Consider the following 26,134-nt stretch of genomic DNA (forward strand, 5'->3'; position numbering starts at 1 on the left):
TCTACCTCCTTGCTTGGTCGGGCCGCTCAATTGTCAGCTTCACAGGGAAAAACAAAAGAAGGGAATTTATTGTTAATAAACCATTGATTTGATTAATTCAACCTGAAGAACACTGATAGTTATTTTGGCCCAGGTATTGACTGCTTCACTTTTGTTGTTGGATATAAACAGGGGAATTATTACAGCTAATAGAAAACTGTATTAGTAGTTATTGGTATCTATTGTTTAGGGATTGACTCAAAGTGTACAAATACCTTTTTATCACTTAATTTCTGATGAAGTTCTAGGAACCAAGTTGTCATACTTAGCAGGAAAAGATGACTTGCAATGTTGGTTGTCCTTTGGGTCTGTCAATAAGACGTACAGGTTGGAAAAACGTGTAGCAAAATGTTAAATAAAACACCCTTAAGAACCAGTCAAATGAATAATGTTGCTGTTCTTTGTCGCCATCTAGTGGTTATTTGGTCAATCCAAGAGACAAAAACAATATGACTTGTTTTAGAGTTTTATTGGGAAGTTCAAATGATTTCTTCATTCATGATTTGTAACCAGTGTAACAGCTTTTAAAAGTGTGAATAAAATATATGAAGAACTTTGTAGTAGAGATGCAAATATATGTTGATTCGTTTATAAAGGATGTGATAAAATAAAAATATATAAAAGGATAAATGTAAATAAAGGACATCATGATAGTAGCATATAGAATCTGTAAGCTAGGTTTTCTCGCCTGCACAGACACATAAATCAGTCATCTTTAGAAAACAGTGGAGCTGATTAAAGGCACTGATTCCATTTGAAAATAATTACAATAATCCCCGCATGCAAACAAACAATCAAAAAAGACACCAGTGATTCTACATTTGAACCGATGATCAGATCATTAATCATTTAGGATCTGTATTAAGATGGACAAAAACATTCCCAGTCTTAATCCTGGATGTCATATGACGCTATTAAATAAAAGAGATTAAGACAATATAAAAAAATGTACACTAAATTAAAAGAGTGAATCACATATTATTGGGAATTTTTATATTATCAGAATCTTTGGTATCTTATTTTTTTTTACAGTTTTACCTTTTCCAAATATCTAATTTTTCTAATTTTCTCACCAACAATTTCTAACTCAAAGGTGAGAGGGCATTGAATATATTATATTAAAACTATCCTGACAAGAGACATGATATGTAAGAGTAACAATAAAAAGGAAAATAAAATTATATGTGAGAAACAAAAATGGATTAATTGTTTATCTTTAAAAAAGTTGGTCATCCATTTTACTTGATTGATTTTATAATGTTTGTATTCATTTTTTTATATTGTCAGTTTCCCACGTACGAACTGTTTATTTGTTCCTCAATCTAAATCAAATCAAATAATAAATACACATTTTCATCCTAAAGTCTGTATCTAGTGTAAAATGCAAACAGACTGAGATAAAGACTGGGGGAGTGGTGCATTCAGGGACTGCCCGGAAACATGACATCCAGAAGAGAAATCATGACTAGTTATCTGCAGTGTGGTTTTTGACATTGTACGTTTAGACAAGCAGCAGCAACACAACGCTCCCAGTTAAACATTCATGATATTTGGTCTTTAAAGCAGCTTAGGATTGATATAATAAGTATATCATAAAAAGTGTATATTGCACAGGATGAGCAGAAGCGGACGCTGCTGTTAGTAATAATCAGAATTTCCTGACCTGCACAGTTTAAACATAATGTTAACAACACAGACATATAGCTTTGTGTGCGTTATGTTTGGCATTAAATCAGTCTGCAGTGAAACTCTCAGACAGCCTGAGTGGGACCCACCCTCATCTGAGACTGAAGACCCCTCAGAGGATCACACAGCTGGAAGGGGACGCCTCTTCACTGCTGGACACAGAATAACATGTTTCAAATCCTATTTACTCAAACCATTTCAATGTCAGACAGTCACCATTTTGAAATGTAATAGTTCAATATCTGCTCATATGTCTCATTTAAGTCTTAAGTCTCATTTAGCAGGAACCATGGATCAAAAGACAACTGAAAACCCCCCACCTGTGCTCTGGAGTGTCAGCCGGCTTCAGCCTCTTGGGGGCGCTGCCCTCAGACTCAGACGGGGGTCTCTGACTCTGCTCACTGGTCTCAGAGCCCACCTGAGGAGAGGGACAGAGGTAAACCTCAATATGATGGAAACTGCCTGGGAATTAAAATCTCAGAAAACTTGGTTTTAAATCTAAATATTTCTCTGGAAAATTAAAAATATTTATGACTGAATAAGAAGACACAAAAAGTTGAAAATCACTCTGTTTAGTTATTGATTAAGAGTCAAACACACAAAAAACGAATTTATATCAAGACTATAAAAGCCCAAATAGGCAAATAAGGGTGTTTGCTGTTGTAATACATGTGTGGACCACAAGAGGCTGAAACACACCACTACCCAATGTTCTAAATGTGGCATTCATGTTTTACATTCTCCATGTACTCTGATAACAGAAACATATTTTCAGTTTTTTAACATGTGGTAGTACTGTGATGTTTTTATTATACTTATGTACTCTTATATACCTACAGGGGCCATTTTTGGACGAGGTATCTGTGTCATTCTGTGTGTAGGTGACAACATTTAGAAACATGGATGTTATCAGAGCAAGTGCTGGAACTAAGGATGTAGGCTGGATTTGGTGTGATCCCATTGCAAAAAGGTCTCTAGCTTTAATCTGTACTGTATTTACCTGTAAAACAGACATCTTTGCATGTGTTTCAATCTTTTTGTGTGTGTGTGTGTGTGTGTGTGTGTGTGTGTGTGTGTGTGTGTGTGTGTGTGTGTGTGACACCCACCATGTTTCTCTTCCTGCCGGGAGTGCTGCTGCTGCTGCTGCTGCTCGGCGTGTTGTGGCTGTCGGTGGCTGATCGGAGGGGTCTCCGGCACAACTCATCCCTCTGATGGACCACTGTCTCCTTAGACTGCAGCTTCCTGTACAGAGAATACATTCAATTTATCAGTTTCGACAAAACTACTAATGAAACATACATTTCAAGGGAAAAACATATTTATACGTGTGCGGTAAGGCTTCTAAATGACCTCAAATATACAGTAACATATCTCTCCTGACAGGCCTTGTTGCAACTACTCTTTTTTGCCATCTATCTACTTATCGGTCTTACACCTGCATTCTTCCAAATGGCCAGCAGGGGTCGGCTCAACTGCTTGTAAAAAGAAGTCATAATGTATAGAAGTCTATGAGAAAATTACCCAACTTCTCGCTTAATCACTCACTTAATTTCCTCAGTAAATTTGTTCCTAGTGATTTTATGTTCTTATTTGCTAGATTCTTCAACACAACATGACGTTCATTTAGTAAACAATGGACAATTTAGGGTCAAATAGACAATAAAGCAGGGTAGAGTTAGGGGCGTGGCTACCCTGTGATTGACAAATAGCTACAGTACAGTAGCAACCTTTCAGAGGCGTATCAATCTGTATCCATTGAAATGGGTACATATTAATGGGTACAAGCTTGTTTTTGGGTGCTTTGGTTTGTCATCTTTGAACTTAACCCGTTCACACTTTTTTTAAGTTCATAAAATACTTTTTGGTTGGACTGAGAGACACACGGAGATGGTGCTTATATTTGCAAGCCAAAGTAAGCATGCCAACAAATATCCCCTAAAAAATACTCATCCTAAAAACAGAGGAACAAATATAGACGTCCTATTGCTGTTATGATTATATAAATGTAATCCATGATGTTGTTAGTTACTAGCTGCTAGACACCCTGTGACACAAATACCAATAATATACTTAGTTTGAGATTGTGTTAAAGGTTTCCTCGCTTGATCTGTGATTCACTATCGCCCATAACATAAACTCCAAAATAAAGAAAGTTCTTCAACACAATTTCCAGAATCAATTCACATACACCTGAACATGTTCCACATCTGACCAGAGGACACATTTGTTTCCAGGACTTCTCAAGAAACAATAACTTTAGCATCAGAATACCTAATGAACGACACTGGCTTCAACATGAACCTTTTTAAAACTCTAACATGATCTCGATGCATTTCCACTTAGTTAATAATGATAATATGTAAATGATTTCCAGCCATATATCATAAATGTATCTCGTAATGTCAGCTTGAGAAGGGGAGGGGGTCAGAGTTGTGCAGATCAACTGTCTTTAGCCTCCATGCATCCCTCGTGGACAGCCCCCAGCCTCACCTACTGTCACCGAGCATCGATCTGCACGCTAATTAAGTCCCTTGGCTATGATGACCTTTTTTTAGTGTGTCAATAACATTTTATTAACAAAAGGAAAAACTCTGCACTAACTAAAATCCGTGTCAAACTTTCTTTGGCTAACTGCAGTTTTGTGAAGAAGAGAAAACAATGTCTACCAATGTGATATGAGTCCAGCACAGATGATAATAAATGTTTTATAATCATTGAGAGCAACATTCGATAGATTCAGAGATGTCAGTCCAGGCAGTGTGTAGTCAAATCAATAATTTAGCGATGTATAGACCCCCCCCCCCCCTCTCAACCCTGCTCCCCTCCCCAGTGGTGTGAGCGCTGCTGACCCCCGGTCCTCTCGGCCTGTCCTCTCTTCAGTCCTAATTACGCTCCCTGGAGTTTAGAGCCGTCAGCCTGCAGCCACGGCCCCCCCCGTCTGCTGGGTGGTCCGAGCTCTTTGACAGCCCCCTCTGACAAAGTGATAAACTAATTAGCCTGGCCGGGCATTCTGGGGTCGGGGCCTTCAGCATAGCTGCCCCCCCCCCCCCCTCCACAACGCAGGGGCCTGACCCGGACTCTCCTTAGGGGAACCTGGGGCCAGGCGGGCTGGGGAGGGGAGGGGGGGAGACACTGAAGTCTGGCTGATCAATGATGAGAGGCTGCCTGAGAGACAGGCCCGAGGTGCAGCTCCAGCCTCCGTCAACGTTTTACTGAGAGACAACCACTGTCCACAAACTGCACACTGAGACCCCCACCATTATTTATGGAACTTCTGAGCTGCATGCTCTTCATCATGCTCTACAACCACGTACACACACCCTGCACTTTCAAAATACTCCTAAGGGCAACAAAGTGGATTAATCCGCACCTGAAAATAGTCCCTAACAGATGCACCTTTCCTACTGTTTGACTTACTTTTGTTAAAAACTACAATGCCTAAATCAGGGGTGTCCAGACTTTTTTCACAGAGGGCCGCATACAGAAAAATATACAAAGGTCTCGGCCACTAGAGGTGAGGTATATTGCCTCATAAGTTAAGTTATAAGTGATCAAAATCAATCAAATGTAGGTCAATTATGCTTGATACTTGAATATGCTTTAAGAAAACAAAGTGCCTACATCACAGCTCTCCATAGGGTTTCATTCTTTTAGTTACTAAAAGTGTTGGCAGCTCATTCCTTAAAACAGAAGCCTCAGATTGCTTATAATAAGGGGAAATATAAAGGGTTAAGGGTAAATGGGCTGCAGTTGGCCCCCGGGCTGTCATTTGGACCACCCCCATGGCCATAACAAAATACAGGTTTTTGTGAATGTAAATTGTCTGCAAAGGCTAACATCGTAAAGTTCCCTCCAGAAGGAGTTTCTCTCCCACACACTCCCATTGTTTAGAGGGGATTTAGGCATTTCAATTATTGTTCTAAACTTTGGGGAAATCACTGATACAAAAAAAAGAGGGCATGGCTGAAAGGTATATCTGTCATATGGTATATTATCTTTGTTGCACTGAATTGAGGTTTTAAACTGAATTTTTTTGTTTTATTTTGATTTTTTATTCAAGTGCAATGTCTTTTTTACATGCTGCTGCTAAAGTGCCCAATTCATTCAAGTATATCTAATTTAATGATTACATTTTACAGACTCAGAGTCATGATGAGGGTGACTTTTAGACCTTAGGAGTGAGCTTTAGGGTTGGGCTTATAGTTCAATTATAGGTGTGATGGTTAGGATTTAGGTCATTCATTCAAGAGGGTGCTTACCAATATTAAAGTGTGAGAGTGTGAGTGTGAGTGTGAGTGTGTGTGTGTGTGTGTGTGTGTGTGTGTGTGTGTGTGTGTGTGTGTGTGTGTGTGTGTGTGTGTGTGTGTGGTAGGAACATACCTGATGGCTGAGCTCAGGCTTTGGTACCAGTCATTGAGATCCTCCTGGTCGCAGGACATCAGCAGAAGACTGGCTTTAGGGAAGGTTAACTGGAAGAAGAGGAGGAACAGGATGTTTGTTGGCAGTACAGGTGTGAATGATGAGGTGTTATGGTTTCATGGTGGGTGTTCGGGTACAGTGTAATGTCAGCTTTTGGTTTTATTTTAGCAGAAACACCAAGTCATCCAAGGTCTCTCTACAGGAGTGCTTAAAACTGCAGTAACATAGTAAAAACAGAAGAGGGCAGAACAAATCAAGCAAAAACCTTCTTCCTGCCAACCAAGAGCTGCTTTTCACAAGCTTTAATCACCTTTAAACACTGACATCTGTAGGTAAAGAAAAAAGGGACAAAGTCTAGTACAGTAACAGAATCTGCCACATTTATAATGTCTACTCCATTGTGTCCTGCAGGCAGCTGGACAGAGACATATTCTCAGGTTTACAGAGAGACAGGGTCTTCTTCCTTTGAGTCAACAGTAATTACCAACTTGCCTCAGATTGTACAAGTCAAACAAACCAAAAGGAGTTGTCTGAAGCCCAGACAAAAGGGGCTTTTAGCCACGCGTAATTACACTGAGAAAGCTATTAAATACAGGGGATCAAAATCAGGCCTTCACCATATTAAATGACCTTTCACATTTACCTGCAGCTGCCGCCTGTAGACAGGAAGCTAGCTTGTTGAGAAGTGACATATCGATCATATGCGTTTGTATTTGGACAGAACTCGGTATAGACCATCAAACATAATGATGATTTCTATACAGGGAGGGGGGAGGGGAGCCTCTCATTATACATTAAATAGATTAAGATTTCAAATGTAATATCATCAGAAGTATTATCTAATTACGGAGTTCAGTGAATGGGGCCGAAATGAGTGCCGCATGACATTAGGCACTCGCCACTTGGGGGGACTGCGGTTTGATTTATGCACAAATAGATTCCACTTCTATTGCGATGCGGTAATTAGGGATTTGTCAGGAAATGTGACCCTGTTAGGTAGAAATTACTTTGTATAATAAGAACGGCGGAGCCTCATCGGCGCACATAATTTAGCTTGATTATTTATACATCAAAGAGAATGTGTCAGGGATGTGGGAAAAATATTCAAGCGGCAAGGGGATATTAGCGGGAGGAAGACGGCAGACGGGGAGAGAGGCGAGGAAGAGGAGGAAGGTCAACAGATGGAGAACGTAAAGAGGGAAACGTGGGGCGAGACAAATAAAAAGGTAGCTCTCTGCAAACAATGTGTGACCAAGAGAAATACAAAAAAAAAAAAACTGGAAATTTTAATAAAAGCTATTTTTTTCCACCCAAACTTTGCATATAGATTGCCATGGCATTTACAGCTGTCAAATTTAATTTGGCTTTAATTCTTCATGGCCCTGGATGAGGAGGGCCCTGGAGTGCTGACAGCCCTTTTCTTTGAGCTCAGGTAGGGGCCCGGGATCAATAATGTGTCCTTATGAGAAATTACGTGTAATGCTATTGAGTATGCATTTGGGCCTCGGTGGGATAAGGGGCTAATGAAATGCCATTTCAGCCATTAGATAACGTGTAGCGGGGGGCCGGCGGAGAGCGGCGACAGGCTTGAGGAAGATGTATTTACTGGAGGGCCGGAAGAGATGGATCTGCAGCCTAATCTGATCCAGCAACTGAGAGATTCTGTTACAGCAGGCAGCCATCTCACACACACACACACACACACACACACACACACACACACACACACACACACACACACACACACACACACACACACACACACACACACACACACACACACACACACACACACACACACACACACACACACACACACACACACACACACACACACACACACACACACACACACACACACACACACACACACACACACACACACACACACACACACACACACAATAATACAGCTCTGACTAATCTCCCCCATCTGCAGCCTTTTCATTAGTCCCTTAAAGGATGCTTTTAATTCACACTGCCTTCAACAAATGAAGTGACACAAGCTGGACGGACACTCTTATGGGGATAACTGGAATTCAACCTCTCGTGTGTGTTTTATGCAACACATTATCAAATACATTCTGTACTTAAACACATTTTAAATCAAGGCCTTTTTCGCTGCTTTGTTGAATGAAATAAATAACTCTTAATATCTTACATTCTGCTTTATTCTAGGATTTAATACCGGTGTTATTCCTTATTAGCTTGTTTTTAATCTTTTTGAATCAAATGTTATAATGTGTTTCTTTTGCTTGTCTTAATGTTTTTTTTTGAATTGCCTCGTAGTGGAGATGTGCTATAAATATAACTAGCCTTACCTCACTGTATGGTTGTCGATCCCAACGATTGATTGATCTGGCAGTTAAAACGGCTAACTAGCTCAGAGCTGTAGCACTGAACGCTGTCAATCATCAGAAACTGGCCTTTAATGTCTGATCCGATGTTAAAACTATATTTTATTAAGAGCTTAAACTGTGTGTCGATTAAGTGGTTAGTCAATCAAGAATGAAAAAATAAAATAACGTATCAATCCAAAATGTAATGCTTGCATAAACCTAGGCAAAATGTGAATGAAGACATTAAACTGTTGGTTTGAAAATAAATATTTGTCATGTTTTATACACAGAACGGTTCATGATGGTGGATTAAAACTGATTAATCAATAAATAATCATTCACACCTGAAATTAATTACACTTAAATGTTACTACTGCCTGTTTCCAGACAGTATTTACAATCAAATAATGTTGGGGTCTTGTTTTAAATGCATTTAGATTATTTCTTTACATATTTCTCAAATTATTGTACATTTCATTTAGACTGACATTACGATGATCTCCATGTTAAGTGAAATACAGAAGGTGAATTGTGATGCCATCAATTCTTAAGGGATTGAGATAACAAACCAGTGCCAAAAAACAATTTATGGATGTAACAATAGTTTGTTTACGTTATCTAATTATTATTATTTTAAAACCACTTAGATTCACACAACTTATCACATCTGTATTTAATTAATTATTTGGATGATTGCCAGAAAATTAATGGGGTTTAATTTGTTAATTAATACAGTTGTCAAACTAATTTGTCAAATATCTAGTCTTATCTCAAACGTGAGGATTTGCAGCTTTTCTCTGTTTTAAACTGAATAAATGTAGGTTAGACAAAACACAAAATGGTGTAGATGTCAAACTGAGGTTGGATGGATATTTTCCATTTTTGACATTTGATAGACTTAATGATTTTCAAGTTATTAATAAGGACATAATCATTTAGTGCAGTCATATTTGAAATGACTAACAGCTTAAACAACCATACAATATGAAAACGTTTCTGGTTACAGGTTCTTTAATGTGCTACAATTCATTATTTGGTATCCCTAATGTCCATGTCTTCTTGCTTATTACATAAAAAAAAAATCAGCTATTGGATGATTTATTAGTTCATTTCAGACCTACTGCACTTGTGCTATGTGAATCAAGCTTTAATGTCAAAAAGCATCAACATGCTGCCATTATTTTGGGCAGACAGCAGTGTGAACAGACAGTAGAGTAATGAAACCTCTGCATAGCCACTGTGCATCACAGGAAAACACATTAGCAGCACAACATAAAGAGCTCTTTGAGCGAGAGTGTATCTGCCGAAATGAATATTGATACCACGCAGCATTGGCACTAAACACTCGACTGCATAAACGCTTTCGTTACTCACTCAATGACGCGTGACTCCTTCCTTTGAATGTTTCATGACAGCAACTACATCATTTAGACACAATTTGTCAGCCGGCAGCTGTACTGAGACCTGGTACGCTGATCAGACTGAGAGGACAGGCGCCTTAAAAGTTCAGCTTCTGGGATACTTTAACAACAACCGTTTGAGGTGATTAGGAAGAAGAGGAGGCGAGGGGACACAAGTCTTCTCTGACATGCACAACTAAATGACATTTGTATTTAATAAGGCTGGAAAACACTCCTCGGTTTGGCAGATTGTAGAACAGCTACTGTCATGGCCATAACTAAGACAAATCAGAGCATCACAAGTGGAAATTAAATAATGCTTCTGTTAAGGACTCACTCATGTGTATATATTCATATCAATGAACAGATGTCTTCCCACCTGCTGCCCAACACTCACTGAGAATATTCAACTTTTCAACATTTTTATGTTTACACAGGAAATCCAAAATCCTCCATCGACTATTGTTAATGGTCTTAGTGGGGGAAACATTCGAAGAGTAGGATCTTTACAAAGAACTTTGGGATATATATTGGGAACATGTACAAAAGGCTCAGTGATAGCCAATGACTTTGCATCTGTGGCATGGTAATCTGAATCTAAATAAAACATGCATTTTGAGTATAAAGGGAAATACCTGATGAACTAACAGCACTAACATATCCTTGTAGATTTAACTACTGATTTTCTTTTTTATTGGATAGTCTTTATAGTTCGGAGACTTAACGATTTTTTGGCTTGTGTAACCATAAGCCAATAACCAACCCCCCCCCCCCCTTATCACCTGAATCTCCTCCTTGAGCACCATTGTGTTCTTTTTAACCAAATATCTCTCAGAAGGGCGTGGGGAGTGGCTCCTTATTTTCATCTAAAGTAACAGACAGAGAATCAGCACTTCTGAACCAGGGCTGAAACAGAGGGGATTATGGGATGCTACAATGCCTGATCTGTTTGGTGTTTGGAGCCAAACACTTCAGAGACATGTTTTGTACACATCTGAGAACTATAATATATTGATGAAAAACAGCATAATAGGGGACCTTTAAGTTAGAAATTGCTTCCTGATTTGTACAGTTTTAGGTTCTTCAGTCTCAACTAAATCTGCTACAATGCTCTAGAATCTCCCTGATATGTCTGGAAACATGAATACTCACGCTGAGCAGGCCTCCCTGGCTTCTGGTGTGGCCGAACACCTTCTCCACGATGCACTCCTGCAGGGGGAAGGCGTGCTTGCCGGCGAACTTGTCCCTGTTGGCGAGTTGCATCGGGCCGCAGCGAGTGGCCTGCAGCAGCATGTCGGAGAACAGGAAGAACATCTTGGGCTTGGCGACCGCACCTTTCCGAGGAACCACCTTCAGCCAGCCCTCACGGATGAACCACCTCCCTGTGAGAGAGGAAGAAACGGAAAGAGTCTGAGACACTGTGGTTTATGTCCATTGGCCTAAGAGTTTCCAAACCACCTTCTAGGGTTAGGATTCATTGTGTCAAACCAATCACAGAAGCTGTTGTTGCCTTGCTAACTTCCTTCTTACTACACTTCCTTAGTAGATAGTGCAAGCAAGAAACATTAAAAAAGGCAAGGAAAAATTGTTGAACATGTTGGCTTGTTTTACATTTAGTCCATCCCTTTATTTTCTTTTACCTTACCTTAGCACAATTGTTTTTGTTTTGCCAATCATAACGTTGTGTCGAAATCCATTGCCACAGTCGTATATCTACCAAGCATCCAACAACTTCTATGTCCATCCATCCATCTATTCATCGTCAATATCAACAATGCTATCCATCCAACTTATCCATATACCGTACAAAAACACTAATTCAAGATTGCCCCTTTTAACAACGTTTGTATGTTAGTTTGAGACCATTGGTTGTTTTGTCATTTGACATTACTAAGCGTTTCATAGCATTACTAGAACAGACATGCATTGGAACTGAACTAGTACTTCCTTTCCACAAACGGTATTAGAGGTATCAATGGTGCAGCACAATCCTATTCTCAAGGCTGAAACCCCGCTGCCTTTTGTAGAGTGCAAAGGGCATTATGTTACAATAGTCATTCTTTGCCACTGTCATATAGGAAACCCTTGTACGACAAGCTCCAGTGAACAAGCTGAAAAGCGACATTTGACCCATTCATTGAAGCCTGTTGTCACACAAGTTAATCCCTGCTCTCCACCTCTCACACACTGCAGACTACAGCTGTATATCCACACACACAATATGGTTCCTACCACAAAACGGCATTGTATTAACTATATAGCTCTTTCAGTTCCAATTCTCTTATATGGTGCGTCTTGAGTAGTTTGTTAAAGCTATTAAAATTCAATACCATAAAATATGTGACCCTCCTAAATACAAATTATTTATCCGATATCTGATTAGGTCAAAAAAAATGAAGGACCAATAATGCTTTGGGTTGGAGTTGGGTTCAGCATGTAAAATGCTATAGAACCCTACAAATAGCCAAAGGTCCCTTATTACAGTGGTTCCCAACCTGGGGGGGGGGGGGGGGGCGCGCCAAAGATCGCAGGGGGGGGTGCCAGGCCTCAGATGATTTGAGGCCAAATATCATATTTAGACTTTTTTTCTTTTCTTTTTTTTTGTATATAATTGTAACGCAATACATGATTGTCACTAAAAGCCATGTCTCTACATTACAATAACATATACAAAATAATTGATTAATTTGAATAAAAATTCAAGTTAGTAGCTATTAAAGGCATAAAAAGACAGCAATGTATAATTCTTTCTTTAATAGAAATGTTTCTTCTGCCCGTAAAGTTTCCAAACCAAGCTTGTCTGGATAAGTGCATTTTTAAAACATAGTCATTGTCCATGCCGGTTTCAGTTGGATTATTTCTCACAGTTGCTCTGATCAGATTGGTCTCCTCCATTTTGTAGATTTTTCACGACTTTTGAATCCACATAAACAAATCGGCAAAATCCGGCTTACTTTGAGCATGTGTTTTAAACAGTTTAATCCCTTCGTGAATTATTTCCACTTCCGCGCCGTCCTTTCATTTCTTTATACAGCGGAAATCCAAATGAATGAGTCCTGAGTCCAATAACCATCAAAGTCACTCCAATAGTGCTCCTTAATTAAGCTCTTATCCTCCTTTAACAAAATACTTCACATTCATCCAATTTGTGACAGTAGTTGTAGCATTTTTGAGACTTTGACACTTTAATTACCGCTCGATCCTTAAGAGTACTGTGTTACGGAGCCTTCTCTTCAATATTGTTTCCACATAACGAGCATGTTGCGCTGCTCTTTTCCAATGTGGAAGCAGAACGTGTGAAAGCATACAGCAGATGCAGGATGTGTCTCTAGACATCTTTAGACTCACTGGAATAGCGGGGTCCAGTACGTGAACTCGTCTCGCAGGTGCACACGCCAGGATAGAGGACATCAGACTCCAGAGAAAATTTGCTCGAGTCCGAGTCCAAGTCGGAGCGTCAACGTACAAGTCGAGTCCAAGTCATCATGCGCGAGAAATCACGAGTCCAAGTCCGAGTCGCGTCAATCAGTGCGCGAGTCCGAGTCGAGTCCGACTCCATCTCTGTAACAAGCAGTAGCGCTAGGGTGACCAGGTCCCAACAAACCAAATGTGGGACAAGGAGTATGTTTGTGTGGGACAATGTGGGACACCCTCAACAGCAGCCCCCCCCCCCCCGGGAAAAAAATCCAATAAACAATGACAGAAAGTGAAGTCAAAATGCAGTAACAATTTAGTATCTTAATAAAGAAAAGTAAAATAAGACTAACAAAGGCAGCATGCATTATTCACTTCAAGTGTTTAGAAATGCATCTTCCTAATTCAACTAGTGTATTGCCTGTGAAAGTAGGCAAGTACAAATCCAAACTGGCCAGGAGGGAACAAAAACATAATAATAAATTAAATAAAATAGCTTTCAGTCTTGTCCATCACAGCAACAACAGGTGGGCCCCCCCACAGTGTGTGGGCTATTTTGTCACCTAGAACCACTGGTGTCTTTAACTCTGTCAAACAAGTCTCCACAGAGGCAGGGGCAAGCACATCTGTTATTATGGACGCTGCTTTTGTACGACCACATGACTTTTTATTTACTATATCAGAGTCTGGAACAATGGTCGGCGCCAGCTTGTTACCACAGTCACTGTGGTAACAAGCTGGTTATTTCTGCTGCTGTTACCTTGTCTGAGTGGCCATCATTTTTTGGTTTGAGTAGGAATGTCTCCATAGAGTGGGATGTCTCTTTTTGAGCGACAGTTTTCTTGTGAGAATTGCATTCTCTGTGTCTTTTGACGTCGTATTCACCGCCATGTGAAATTGAAAAATTACTCTTGCAAAGATTTCAAAAGATTCTCTCTGAGAGTCGCCCTGCACTGGCTTCACCCACGGGTAATTGTCTTCCCAGTCTTTGTTGTATGTGCATCTTCTTAGCTGTAGTTTCAGTTTCCTCCATTTTCCATAACCTGCTGCGTGGCCTGCGTTATTGACTGACTTTCGTTGTTGTTGTTTGGCGGGTACGCGGGGGGGTGTGTGTGAGTGAGTTACTCTCATTGGTTAACACCGCTGGTTAACACTTGACCAGCACCCGCCGTGTGTTACAGTTTGATTGACAGCAAACACACCCCCGTGATGATAGCCTTCCCTGCTTTCTCAACAGCCATTGAATAAATCTGATTTTAGAAAAGCGTTTTAGCCTATCAAAATGAAATATGCAGTACATCGTCTCAATTTGCGGGACGCACAAAAAGTCGTGAAAATGTTGTGCAGTCCAGCGCAAAGCGGGACATCTGGTCACCCTAAGTAGCGCTGACAAGTGACTAGAACGCAACCAGACACTTATTTTAAAAAACACACTTTATAAAGTCAGGAAACACTAACCAGGCTTCTTGTGATTCTGTTTTTGCACCTTACTTTGACCATCCGTTGTCATTGATAATTGTGGAGAGCAGGCAGACGTTTTGTTTTGTATTATAGCATCGGATGGAATCAATACATGGGCTGCACAGGTTGTCGTGTCCGACTATCCCAACTAGAATCATAATGAAAAATACGCCGGTAAAATGTGCCGGCTTATGCCACAATAGGATAGCAACAAGTAGTCAAGAGTCAGTTTAGCTTCGGTTGCTATGCTAACTTCACCCATTGTATACCAGAGAAACATTCATAACAGCGCTGTGATGTCAAACAGGGGGCAGCACTGCAGCGGTCGGTAAATGCCGCTGAAACACATTAATAAACAATGAACCACGGCACTCGGGAGAGAAGTACAAGTAGTTATTTAATTTAATCTGGCTTCATATGATTAAAAGCAACACGATCATCGACCCGACACCATTGGGGAGAAAATAAGCGACGTAAACGGTGACGTCATGACGCAGCAGCACCAGTTGGGCTCTGGGCGGTGTGAACAAAACGGGGGCTGAAAAGAAAAAACAGTTCCGAACCAGAAAAGCTCTAGAACGGGAACCGCGTTGGTGTGAAAGGGGCATGAGAGATGTTTGGTTAAAAAGAACACAATGGTGCTCTAGAAGGAGATTCAGGTGATAAGGTGGGGGGGGTTACCTTGGTTGGTTATTGGCTAATGGTTACACAACCCAAAAAAATCGTTATGACATCATAAAGTGGCCAAAATCTGATCAGCTCATTTTCAGACAGGTTTTTATATAAATGGATCAGGACAAAAAGAGAGGGGGTCTTTTTTCCTGAAACTTTCAGAATCTCTTTACACAGAGGGGACACATGTTGATGTATAAAAGACATGGAAAAGTGGATTTTGCTAAATAGGTGACCTTTAAACCAACATCTGTCAATGTAACAACTACAACAACTAAGAATACAAATAATTAGACTAACTAAGCCATGCTGTATTTAAAAGATAAATGAGAAAGAAATATAATCTAAGGAGTACTAAGTAGTAGGTAGACATGTTGGGGTGTGGTTTGCGAGGAAGGCTCTCATCTCTCTCACCATGATTGGCAGCAGAATGATGATAGCTAATAAGTAAGAGGCTGACATTTGGATAGATAAGATGGAAATTCAGCCTGGGTCCAAGGTGTTTTTGTAATTGCCCCAGCCAGTAGCCTGTGATTGCAGCTAGCCTGAGTGGTCGGAGCTGTGCCTCTGGGGCTCAGAGAGGACATTTTCAGCTACAGACGAGCCCACTGAGATTAAGTGCCGGGGCCAGACGGGGGTCAAATTGCTTTTAAAATGCCATGGGTCTCAAACGGAACAGTCAAGAAACACGCCATGACTCTCTCAGGTGTTAAGCGGAGATTGGAGAAGTGGTTGTGATCGTTATATTAATTGTATAACTAAAATCCTGCTTGAGATTTATACAAGCCTTTCAAGAAACATGTAGGGAAGTAGGGATTTAAATGTGTCTTAAAGGAACCACCACTGGATAAAAGACGACTGTAGTAAGAAGTTTCCTGAGGAAACAGATCCTTTGCACCCTAACTGACCTGTTACTGGAGATGCCCGTGTAACAAATATGTGTTCTGGCCATGTTACTGCATAAAAATGCGCCCTATTGCGCTTTTCGGGGGTTTTCCCTTTCTTGTAGTGTTTTATATCGTTTTTTGTGAATGGTCTGCAAAAGCTAAAATCTCGGAGTTCACCTCAGGGGGTGCTTATCTTCTACACAATCCCCCCCCCCCCAAAATAAAGCACTTTTTGAACATTGATAGATGTAAATATGTCACAGTAGAGGCACACATACAAGTATGAACCTAAACATGAACAGAATAGGGCCCCTTTAATATAATACAATGCTTTAAGATTGCAGGTGCCTGGAAAAGGACTCTAATTGTATGCCATTGCATGACATTCTACATCTGAGAAGCTAATTAACATGCAAACTGTACTTTTCCCCAGTTAATGTTTGTGTGGTTCGAAAAGCAAAAGTGCAGGACGGGTTAGATGTGTTCACTGTTTCTAAGTTAGATAGAGAGTACAATTTATGTGTTTGTGTTTTAAAGTGTTTTACAGAGCAGGTAGAGTAACATACATAGAATCATTCTGTGATAGCAGAACACCACATTTAATTCATGCATGGGCAGTAATGTGTTACGTGTTTGCTCGAGCAACATATTGCTGCCAGTGTCCAGTGTTCTGAGACGGATTGTCAGTACACATCAAGTATAGCGATTTAATAAACATGCTTGGTTCTCCCTCTGCTACCATTACTTTTAAAACTATATCCGACTAGGAAACAAGTTCTTAAAGTTTTCACCTAGATAGCCAGTCATGTGTTTTCGGTTTAGGGGGTGAGTTTTGTACTATAGGAGAAACAATAACTAAGTGTAGAAACAACAGAAGTGAAGATGAATGAACGAACTTACAGGCTTGTTTTTAACAGATGAATACAAACCAAATTCAGCACAATCTGTTCCCTAACCTTTAAAGTCGTATCAGATATTCCCTATCAGACCCCCTAAGAGACGAAGTTGACAGTCATGTTGGAAATGCTCTTTGGTGGACCAGGTTCTCTTCAGACCCCCTGCTCACATCTGACCATCCGCAGAGCTTTGAGGCTGCAGCAGGTTCAAAGAGCAGGAAGTGCCAACACTCCTCTGTATGTCCAGGCCTTTCAGCTTCCCTTGTCAAAGAGCACCTCTGCTCTACTACAAGGACTTTGGGGTTGGCCCAGGTGCGGGGGCAGGAAATACAAAAAAAGATCTACAAAGGGTGCTGTTCCTCCTGGTGTGTCCGAGGCCAGAGGATGAACAGAGGCAAGCGCTGCGGCAGAATGATGGTCAGGTTGGGCATCGCTGAGTTTGGAGAGTCAACAGGCTTCTTTCACTTTGTTGGTGACTGCACTATACTGGAGGCAGGGACGAGGTGCAGTGGAAATGAGACTTTTTAGGGTATTGATGATTCAAACGAACAGGGGAACTCAGGAGTAGAGAATCAGACAAAAGCAGCAACAAATGATTATTTTAATTTTCTATCAAACCATCTATTGTAAGGGTGTTAAAATGACCTAACTTAGCATTGAGACAGACAAAGGCCATATACAACCCAAACTGAATTTAGCTAAATGTATGTTGCCTTGCCAATTCACACGTTCCTATTTATTAAACTTGTACCCACATTAAGAAACTAATTAAGAAATATCAGCCTGACATTTATAATGCATTTGCAGTCAGTTGAACGGGAAGCAGTATCATAAAATGTTCTGGCCAAAGAGTGAGCAAAATGTATATTAGTTCCATCTTTTTTGTATTAATTGATAAAAGCTGAAACTGAATCACCGATGTTCAAAAGTTTAACATTTAAATAGAATTTGTGCAGTTTTTGAAATATATTGCAATTCAGATATGATTTCCTTTATTACAGGGAATGATCATTTTGGAAATCTTATTCATAATTTAAAAGTTTTTAAATGATCTGTATCAAAAAAGGATTGATTAATAAGTCTGTAGAATACAGATTGTAGGTTGGGACTTCACCGCAGCTCTGACACACATCTCACATTTTGCCTTTAAAAAATATTGCGCTTACATTATTTGGATACAACACTAGTTCAAATTGTGATTTAGATATAATGAAGTATCGATCAAGTTTAAAAATATAACAATGATGATCATAGAAATCAAGACATCAAATATCATAACTTTAGGTCGAACAGTCAGGAACGTAAAGAGACAAATCGGGGGGAAAACCCATGTACAACAAGATAGAAAATGTGAGACGTCTTTGTTTTAAATTGAGGGAACAGGCAGGCAGACACAAATCTGCGGCCTCCCAGGGAAACAGGCTGACTGTCTGCTGTATCGATGTCCCATTGATTCAGGCTTTGTGTCTCACAATCGCCCCCCCCCTCATCTCCTACAGAGCTACTTAATATGTTTGAGGGGCTCCGGCGCTTCTCATCTGTAAAAGGCAGAGCGCTTTTTCTTTTACCCACATTAAAGGTGGTGTTGGGGGGGGGAAGGAGATTGGGTCGGTGTGGGGCGGGGTGGTGCTGCTCTGAAGTCTGCCTGGTGGGACCGGAGCTTTATTAGCTGGAAAGGAAGCCGGCGGAGTTGCGACGGGCCTGAGAACTTGGATGAGAGGAAGCTTTTGAAACTTCCCATATCGGCATTAGAGAGATGAGCTGCTATTCAGCGCTCGCTCCCAGCCGGCACGTCCGGAAGTACACACTTTGAAAAAAAAAAAAAACTTGAATATCCAAGTAAGAAAACACACACACACACTGGTGGATTTGCGTGCACATGCATTCGTGCATATATCACACACACACACACACACACACACACACACACACACACACACACACACACACACACACACACACACACACACACACACACACACACACACACACACACACACACACACACACACACACACACACACACACACACACACACACACACACACACACACACACACACACACACACACACACACACACACACACACACACACACACACACACACCCTTTTTATGTGCTGGTCGGCAAGATGAGGCTGGGCTCTAATTGGTCCTAGGGGAGATTGGCAGGGCGAGCGGAGCAACGAGGAGGCCAGACAAACAACGGGAGGGGGAGTGGCAGGAAGAAGAAGGGCCACCGCTCCACAAGTAGAGAGGGAACCACAATGAGGGGGGATATAAATGAGCAGGGAAGTAGGCAGGATGAAGGAGGAAAGCACATTTACTCGCTTACAGTTAGCAGTAATGCGCTTTTAATAAAGTGGTGGGATGCGCTACATACTTTAGTTTCCTGCAGGAAGTCGGATTGAGTAAATTGATTAAACACAATGTCTCAATACTTAGCTAATTTCCCTTTAGTTGATTTCTCCCTTCCCCATCCACCCCTGTGAGTCCCAAAGGACATAGAACAATAGATGCAGAAGGAGGGGAGATGGAGGTGTAGGGGGATGAAAGGAATACGTGATCAGAGGCTCTAACCTGCAGCCAACACCTTGGTCTTGCGCCCCTTCAGCAGCTTCTGCACCCGGCAGAGCTGCAGGTGGTTCTCATGGCGTCGGGTGTTGTCCTGGATGCGCTGGGACACGTCGCATATCGCAGTCACAGCACCTAGAGGAAGCACAAACACTTCTATTACCATACAAGTGGGGACATTCATCTGAGTCAGAATATAATATCTCTCTCCAAATACAGATATTCCTGTCTGCTTACATTTAAACTATTGAAATACATATTCTGGAAAACTAAGTGTATCACAATAGTTTTTCATACGGCAAGTAAGAAAAAAAGTTTAAAGAAAGATGTATGTCTTCCCCAAGAAAAAAACTGCCACCATTTATTCACGCTGGACAGCCATTGTTTAGATACTGGCTTTTATATTAAAAAAATATAGTCATTTGAGTCCTACATTTACTTAAAGGGGCATTATTCTGCTTTTTGTGTTTTACCTTCTCTGAAATGTGTTACAAAGGTTTTTAGTGCATGTAAATGGTCTGTAAAGGCCAAAATCCTAAACGTCACCCCAGAGGGGGTTTCTCTCTGACACTCTCCCCCTCTGCCTCAATTGGACTTCTTTGTTTACTTCTGTAACATAGTGACATCACTTTGTAACACTTGCCCTACACATTGTACGTGATAAGCTAAGGGGCGGGACTCTTAGCAGTTGACCAATCCCAACAGAGCCTGCCAGCTAACCAATCAGAGCAGACTGGGTTCTGGTTTCAGACAGAGGGTGAGAAGAGGTGCTGCAGCACAGGCAGTATGAGAAAAATAAAGAGCTTGTTGAACATTAGAGCATGTTGAGAAGTTACAGAGGCAGAAAATATGAACCTTAAAATGAGCATAATATGTCCTCTTTAATTTACTAAGAAATATATGTCAATACACCAAAGTATAAAGCCTCCCACTAAATGCTACAGACACACACATCTGTCAACCAGTTGAAATCTTTGTTGTAGGGACTCTTTCAGCATGGCCGCCTGTTTGATTTCATCTGCAAGAAATTAAAGAGAATGTAGCTGTGCATATTAAAACATTCAAACAGTGCTGATTGGGCCTCATGGTGCCGAGGGGCTCCGGCGGGGTCATGCACTGTGTTTAAATGTGTGCATAGGGGACGCCTAACCCTGGTCATATTCATTAAGAGGGATGCTGGTCTCCACCACAGCGGCCCTTGTATCCCATAATCCATTGCTTCTTCGCAAATCAGCTGAGCTGTCAGAATGTAATTGTTGGCAAACAACAAGCAGCCCCACATTAGCACAGCACATTTGGTTGAATAAACCTATTCCTACAAAGTGTTTACCACAACATCGAACCATTCCCACTCCTGTACAACATTGCTCAGAGCACGTTTCCACAAACCACATTTTGTTTAACATTGAACAGAAGCCAATGCACCTTGGTGTAATGTACTTAGCTTCCTCCTGGTTTTCAATACTGAATTTGTTCTTAATTTTAATACAACTGTTAATGGAATAAGAGTCTAGTCTCAAACTTTTTTTTGCACAAAGCTTTAAAATCTAACAAGAACAAATAAGCAAATCAGCAGAATAGACAGACGCATCCAATTACTGTGTGCCAGCCATAATAATGGCTGTAAACATTTAGAACTACATCATTAACGCTTCCAAAATAACAACAAACAGATGGATTCTAATTTCAGGCTCAACTTTTCCTCCTTTTGTTTCCGAGCAATGAAACTCAGCGGATGAACTTGATCCTCAGGGTGACTTGTCTACACTAGAATAATCACGGCCTAATTGGCTCGCTTAACTTCACAACAATTACAATGTAAACCAAACAAGGCATCCGTGTAGACTTTTTTCCCTTTGTTGTACGTGTTTGGAATACTTTCCATTGCCTGCTTTAGAAAAACAACAACTCCTAATTACAGCATTGTTGGGCTGAGTTCTGGCCGAGGCATTAATAATACATCTGGCGCATTAGACATTCTGAAGTCTCCTTCTCTCGGCACTTTATTCACTATTTAGACAATGTTTGACCACTGCAGGAGGACGGTTAACTTTTACCGTTAAAGAGAGTTTACGAGTTGCATCAAGTCGTGGTGGAGAGTATTAAAGCGAGGCTGATGAAAAACTCCTGAAGCAATGCAATTACAACAATTAAATCCAGCCTGAATGCACCGTGGGCTTGGGAAAAAAAAAAAAAAAGGAAACAAAGAGGAAGAGCAAACTGACACAGAGCAGCACAACAATAGAAAAGAACAACAACAAAGCCTCTTGTGATTCTATCTGCTAGTTTGCTTAATCATATACAATGTGATTTGTCGGGAATTTCTTTTTTTAAATAATTCCCTTTACAATACAACCGGGCTGAGTATAGGACACACACACACACACACACACACACACACACACACACACACACACACACACACACACACACACACACACACACACACACACACACACACACACACACACACACACACACACACACACACACACACACACACACACACACACACACACACACACACACACACACACACACACACACACACACACACACACACACACACACACACACACACACACACACACACACGTTATCAGCAGAGTTTAAAAAAAGAAGGATCTCTAATGAGAAGAGGAAGAGGCGATGTTGGAGCACATTTGGATATGTACCTTCATCTTAGAGTCAGGGGCTGTTTTAATTTGTAAGCAAAGGCAGCACACCAGCAATGAGATTTTAATTGATACACATAAATAATTCCTTGTGTACATTCGCACTTGAGTCAGATTCGCTGTTTATTTGACGATTGAAATTAGTCATTACCGGGCTCCGTGTTGATGCTGGAGATTTTATTTATTAATATAGCTCCCGCTTAATATCCTCTGATCCGCTCCCAATTAATTATGTCAAAATCCACATCAAAACTAGAACTTACACGCATATTGAGCTCTGCCTCGCTTTCATTCCTCTGCTAGCCAAGCGCTGCTGTAACAATAACAACAAGTGAGGAATGAAAGGGAAAGACAGCACTTGTTCTTTGTTCCTCAAATGAAGATAATGAGGGCTGTCTCTCCCTGTGACGGAGTCTGACTGCTGAGATGAAAGTCGCCGCAGGTTGGGTTTGTTTTCCAGCTGTTGGAGGAATGGCCTTACATTCTATAATTGTGCAGCTTTACTTAACTCCAAATGGTTTGTCACAGGCAGGAAGAGATTGCACTGTGAGTGAGCCCGAAGGCTTTGTGGCTACTGATGCAAAACACATCCCCCCACACTCATCACTTGTTGTTAGGTAACAAACCCCAACAATCCTGACAGATTGCAAGAGGAAGAGGTGACAACAACATCAACCGCATCTTCTCTTGTGTGCAAATGTGAGGAAGGAGTCTATTTGCTCCCGTCTTGAGGTGCATTCACTGCATCCCGTGATTGTGCCTCTACCGTGACATGTTTCCAAGCTTTAATGTTCAAAAAGCTCTTCATTGTTCTCATACTGCCTGTGCTGCAGACCCTCTTTTCGCCCTCTGTCTGAAACCAGAGCCCAGTCAGCTGGGATTGGCATCTCTGTTGCGGTTTGTCAACAGCAAAGAGATGTCCCGCCCCTCAGCCTATTATGTACAGTGTGTTGGAGTGCTAGCCAAAAGAAACGTGAGTGTTACGCAGTGATGTCACTATGTTACGGAGAAAAGGGACTCCGATGGAGGTGAGTCAGGAAGGGTGGGAAGGGTGGGAAACCTACATTACACACTACAGGAAAGGGGGAATCCCAAATAGCATAGTATGGCCACTTTAAGTTTTAAGGTAAGGTTCAAGGCTTTTAACCTGTTCGACCCCATCCCTGTTTTTCAGGTCTCAGGCTCGAAAATGACATTTCCAGAGCAAATGGCCATAACTAGACTTCTAAAAGGGGAAAATTAATAATCTTTTTTCTCAAAGTAATGATAAACCTGTGAGTTGGGTGTAGAAAAGTCAGAATCGATATAGATGTTTTTTATTTTAAAGAAAATTCAGATTGAACACAGTAAAAAACTGTAAATTATAGTGTCCGTCCAAAAATAATGTTTTACTTATAGTGAAAACCACCCTTGAATGATGGGATGCTAGACTAAAAGCTTTAAGAATCCAAAGTACAACATATAATAAGTACTCTGTAACAAGATTGATGCAAAACAAGTGACATTTGACCTTTTTAGAGAGGTTTAGCAAAAAAAACTCCACCTCTGGGGTGATTTGGGTGGAAATGGGCGTTTTTGCCGTTTCTCTGGAACCCATTGGTCGATTTTGGTGATTGACATCTCTTTTTAACCGTTAGAGCCAATAGAATCGAAGAGGAAATTCCACATACACGTTACCAAAAAAAAGTGGGGGCTTCGCGCATGCAGTTTTGCCCAAAGCGAACCTGTCTCACGCTCTGAAATCTGAAAACGGAAAAGTAGGGTTTATTGCTTATGGATTATCAGAAATCATTTCAAAGGGACACAGACACATTGGATTAACCTATGGATTGACCTTCAGCAGCGATTTTATTGTTTTAATGCCATTGAAGACAACTTTTGATCAGACAGAGGTAAGACCTATTGCCCTTTTGGCTACCTAGCGCCACGTGCTTTGATGTCTGTTTTTGTTAATATTGTCGCAAGTTCTTATCATGGAGTGATGATATATATATACCCATCGATTCTGTGTCTTCTCACGATGCTAATCGATGGGTTGGATGTGCAGTTACGATAAGTAATAAGGGTTTTATGAGTGAGTTTCTTTGCAAAAAAAAAGGAAAGTTTTGTTTCTATAGCTACGTTTGCTTCTAGCTTGCGGCACTTCATACAGCTGTCCTCTGATTGGTTGTTTGTCAAAATGTCAGCGCTAAAACAGGTCAAAGTTGAAATAATTTGAACGTCAATAGTAGCTCCCTCCATAGAAACACAACGGCAATGTCAGCACGAAGCCGTTTGTCATGTGAATGCAGCTTTGAAGCATGAATCTGCAGATAATTTTTCCTTGAAATACAAAAGAATTATAATGGCATCAGCAGAAGATGCAAGGTCAGAAGAAGAGGAAACCTACTTGAAAGCTGCTGAAACTCCGGGTTGTCTGGACTTGTGTTTGCAGTCAGGTCCTGTAGGAAGTGTTTATACCTGTTCGAAAAATAGAAAACAAAAATGGTCACTGTACGCTCAACAGCTACACATATCACTGGAAAAAAAGGTGAGCGAGACGTGCTCGTGTATATGGATGCAGGAGAATAAATGTGGTGCTTGTGAAAAACACACGGGCTGATTTAAATTCCTGAGTGATACAGATGGAGAGAGCAGGTTTTGCTTTGCAGAAGTGTTGATGCTGACAACATCTGACAGAAACAGCTGTAACACATCTGCAGTGGATTTACTTGAGCCCTCCTCAGACACATTGCTTCGAAGAGAACTAAAGTAACACAACAGATTTTTTGCATCTGGAGTAACAGTTTAAGCTTCCTTAGAAATCTTTACCCTTTTAACCAGGATGATGTGACCTTGAAGTGCATTGACAATCGCCATTGATTTCCACTGTGTCTGTCTGCCTGTGCAGCACCTCTCTCTGTGCAGTCTGGGCTTGTTTGAGAGACATAGTGGTGCCACTGAGAGAGGCTATTAGTGATACTGAAAGACTGTACACCACAGCTACTGGTCCATGTGGTGGCATGAGACATGTTGGAGAGTGTGATATGGAGTGTGTGTAGAGAATATAACAAGACAATGACCATTTTTTAAGCTGCACTCGGACATGTTCTTGCTTGACTGAATGCTTATGATTTCACTGCTTAGTAATTGTGTCTGTAACTCAGCCGATTTCTTAGTTTTCGGATAATCAACTTCCCAGGACACTGGGACTCAACACCATTATTTCAATTTCATTAGGTCATAAAAGTTTCAATGAGATAAATCCAGAGTTGTCCCTTCATTTGATTGAGCCTAATCGGACGTGACACTGCTGTGATGCAGCAGCTATGAGGCATGGTTTTTAGGAAAAAGCAAATGAGCATGCTTTCGGCCCAATGATGAACCAGGGAGCATCTCAGGCTATTTTGGCTTTATGTGCCACCAAGCAAGGAATGAATGGAGTCGCCTCCACTGTGTATCCTTTAAAACATCAATGCTCCAGACCAATAGATACAAGAGGTGGTTGGTCAGAAACCCAACCCGACTTTAAAAAAAAAAAACCTCTACAGAAGCCAGTTTTCTAAATCTGTCTGTCCATAGACCAAGATATCTGTGGTTCAAACCTTGCAACAGGAGCTGCCCTGAGTGGAAGACTGAAGTGGTTTTTAACATCACTAAAACAACAGGACGATTCAATTCAGAAACAGACAA

General features: G+C 40.9%; 1 protein-coding gene across 2 annotated transcripts in view; it reads right to left on the reverse strand.

Moving 5' to 3' along the window:
• Positions 1 to 492: 492 nt before the first annotated feature.
• Positions 493 to 26,134, reverse strand: part of arhgef39 (Rho guanine nucleotide exchange factor (GEF) 39) — a 46,580-nt gene continuing 20,938 nt past the window's right edge. The window contains exons 6-12 of one of the 2 annotated variants that reach the window (XM_079656376.1): positions 24,852 to 24,922; positions 19,794 to 19,922; positions 11,036 to 11,265; positions 6,106 to 6,194; positions 2,832 to 2,967; positions 2,046 to 2,143; positions 493 to 1,874 (exon numbers count right to left, since the gene is read on the reverse strand). In XM_079656376.1, coding sequence (XP_079512502.1) covers positions 1,838 to 1,874; positions 2,046 to 2,143; positions 2,832 to 2,967; positions 6,106 to 6,194; positions 11,036 to 11,265; positions 19,794 to 19,922; positions 24,852 to 24,922 — 790 coding nt within the window. In that variant the 3' untranslated portion in view covers positions 493 to 1,837. Of the gene's footprint in view, positions 1,878 to 2,045; positions 2,144 to 2,831; positions 2,968 to 6,105; positions 6,195 to 11,035; positions 11,266 to 19,793; positions 19,923 to 24,851; positions 24,923 to 26,134 lie in introns of both variants that reach the window. The other variant, XM_079656375.1, reaches the window with a different exon arrangement.

This window comes from Notothenia rossii (assembly GCF_949606895.1).
Source record: "Notothenia rossii genome assembly, chromosome: 10".
In the NCBI taxonomy this organism is placed as follows: Eukaryota; Metazoa; Chordata; class Actinopteri; order Perciformes; family Nototheniidae; genus Notothenia; species Notothenia rossii.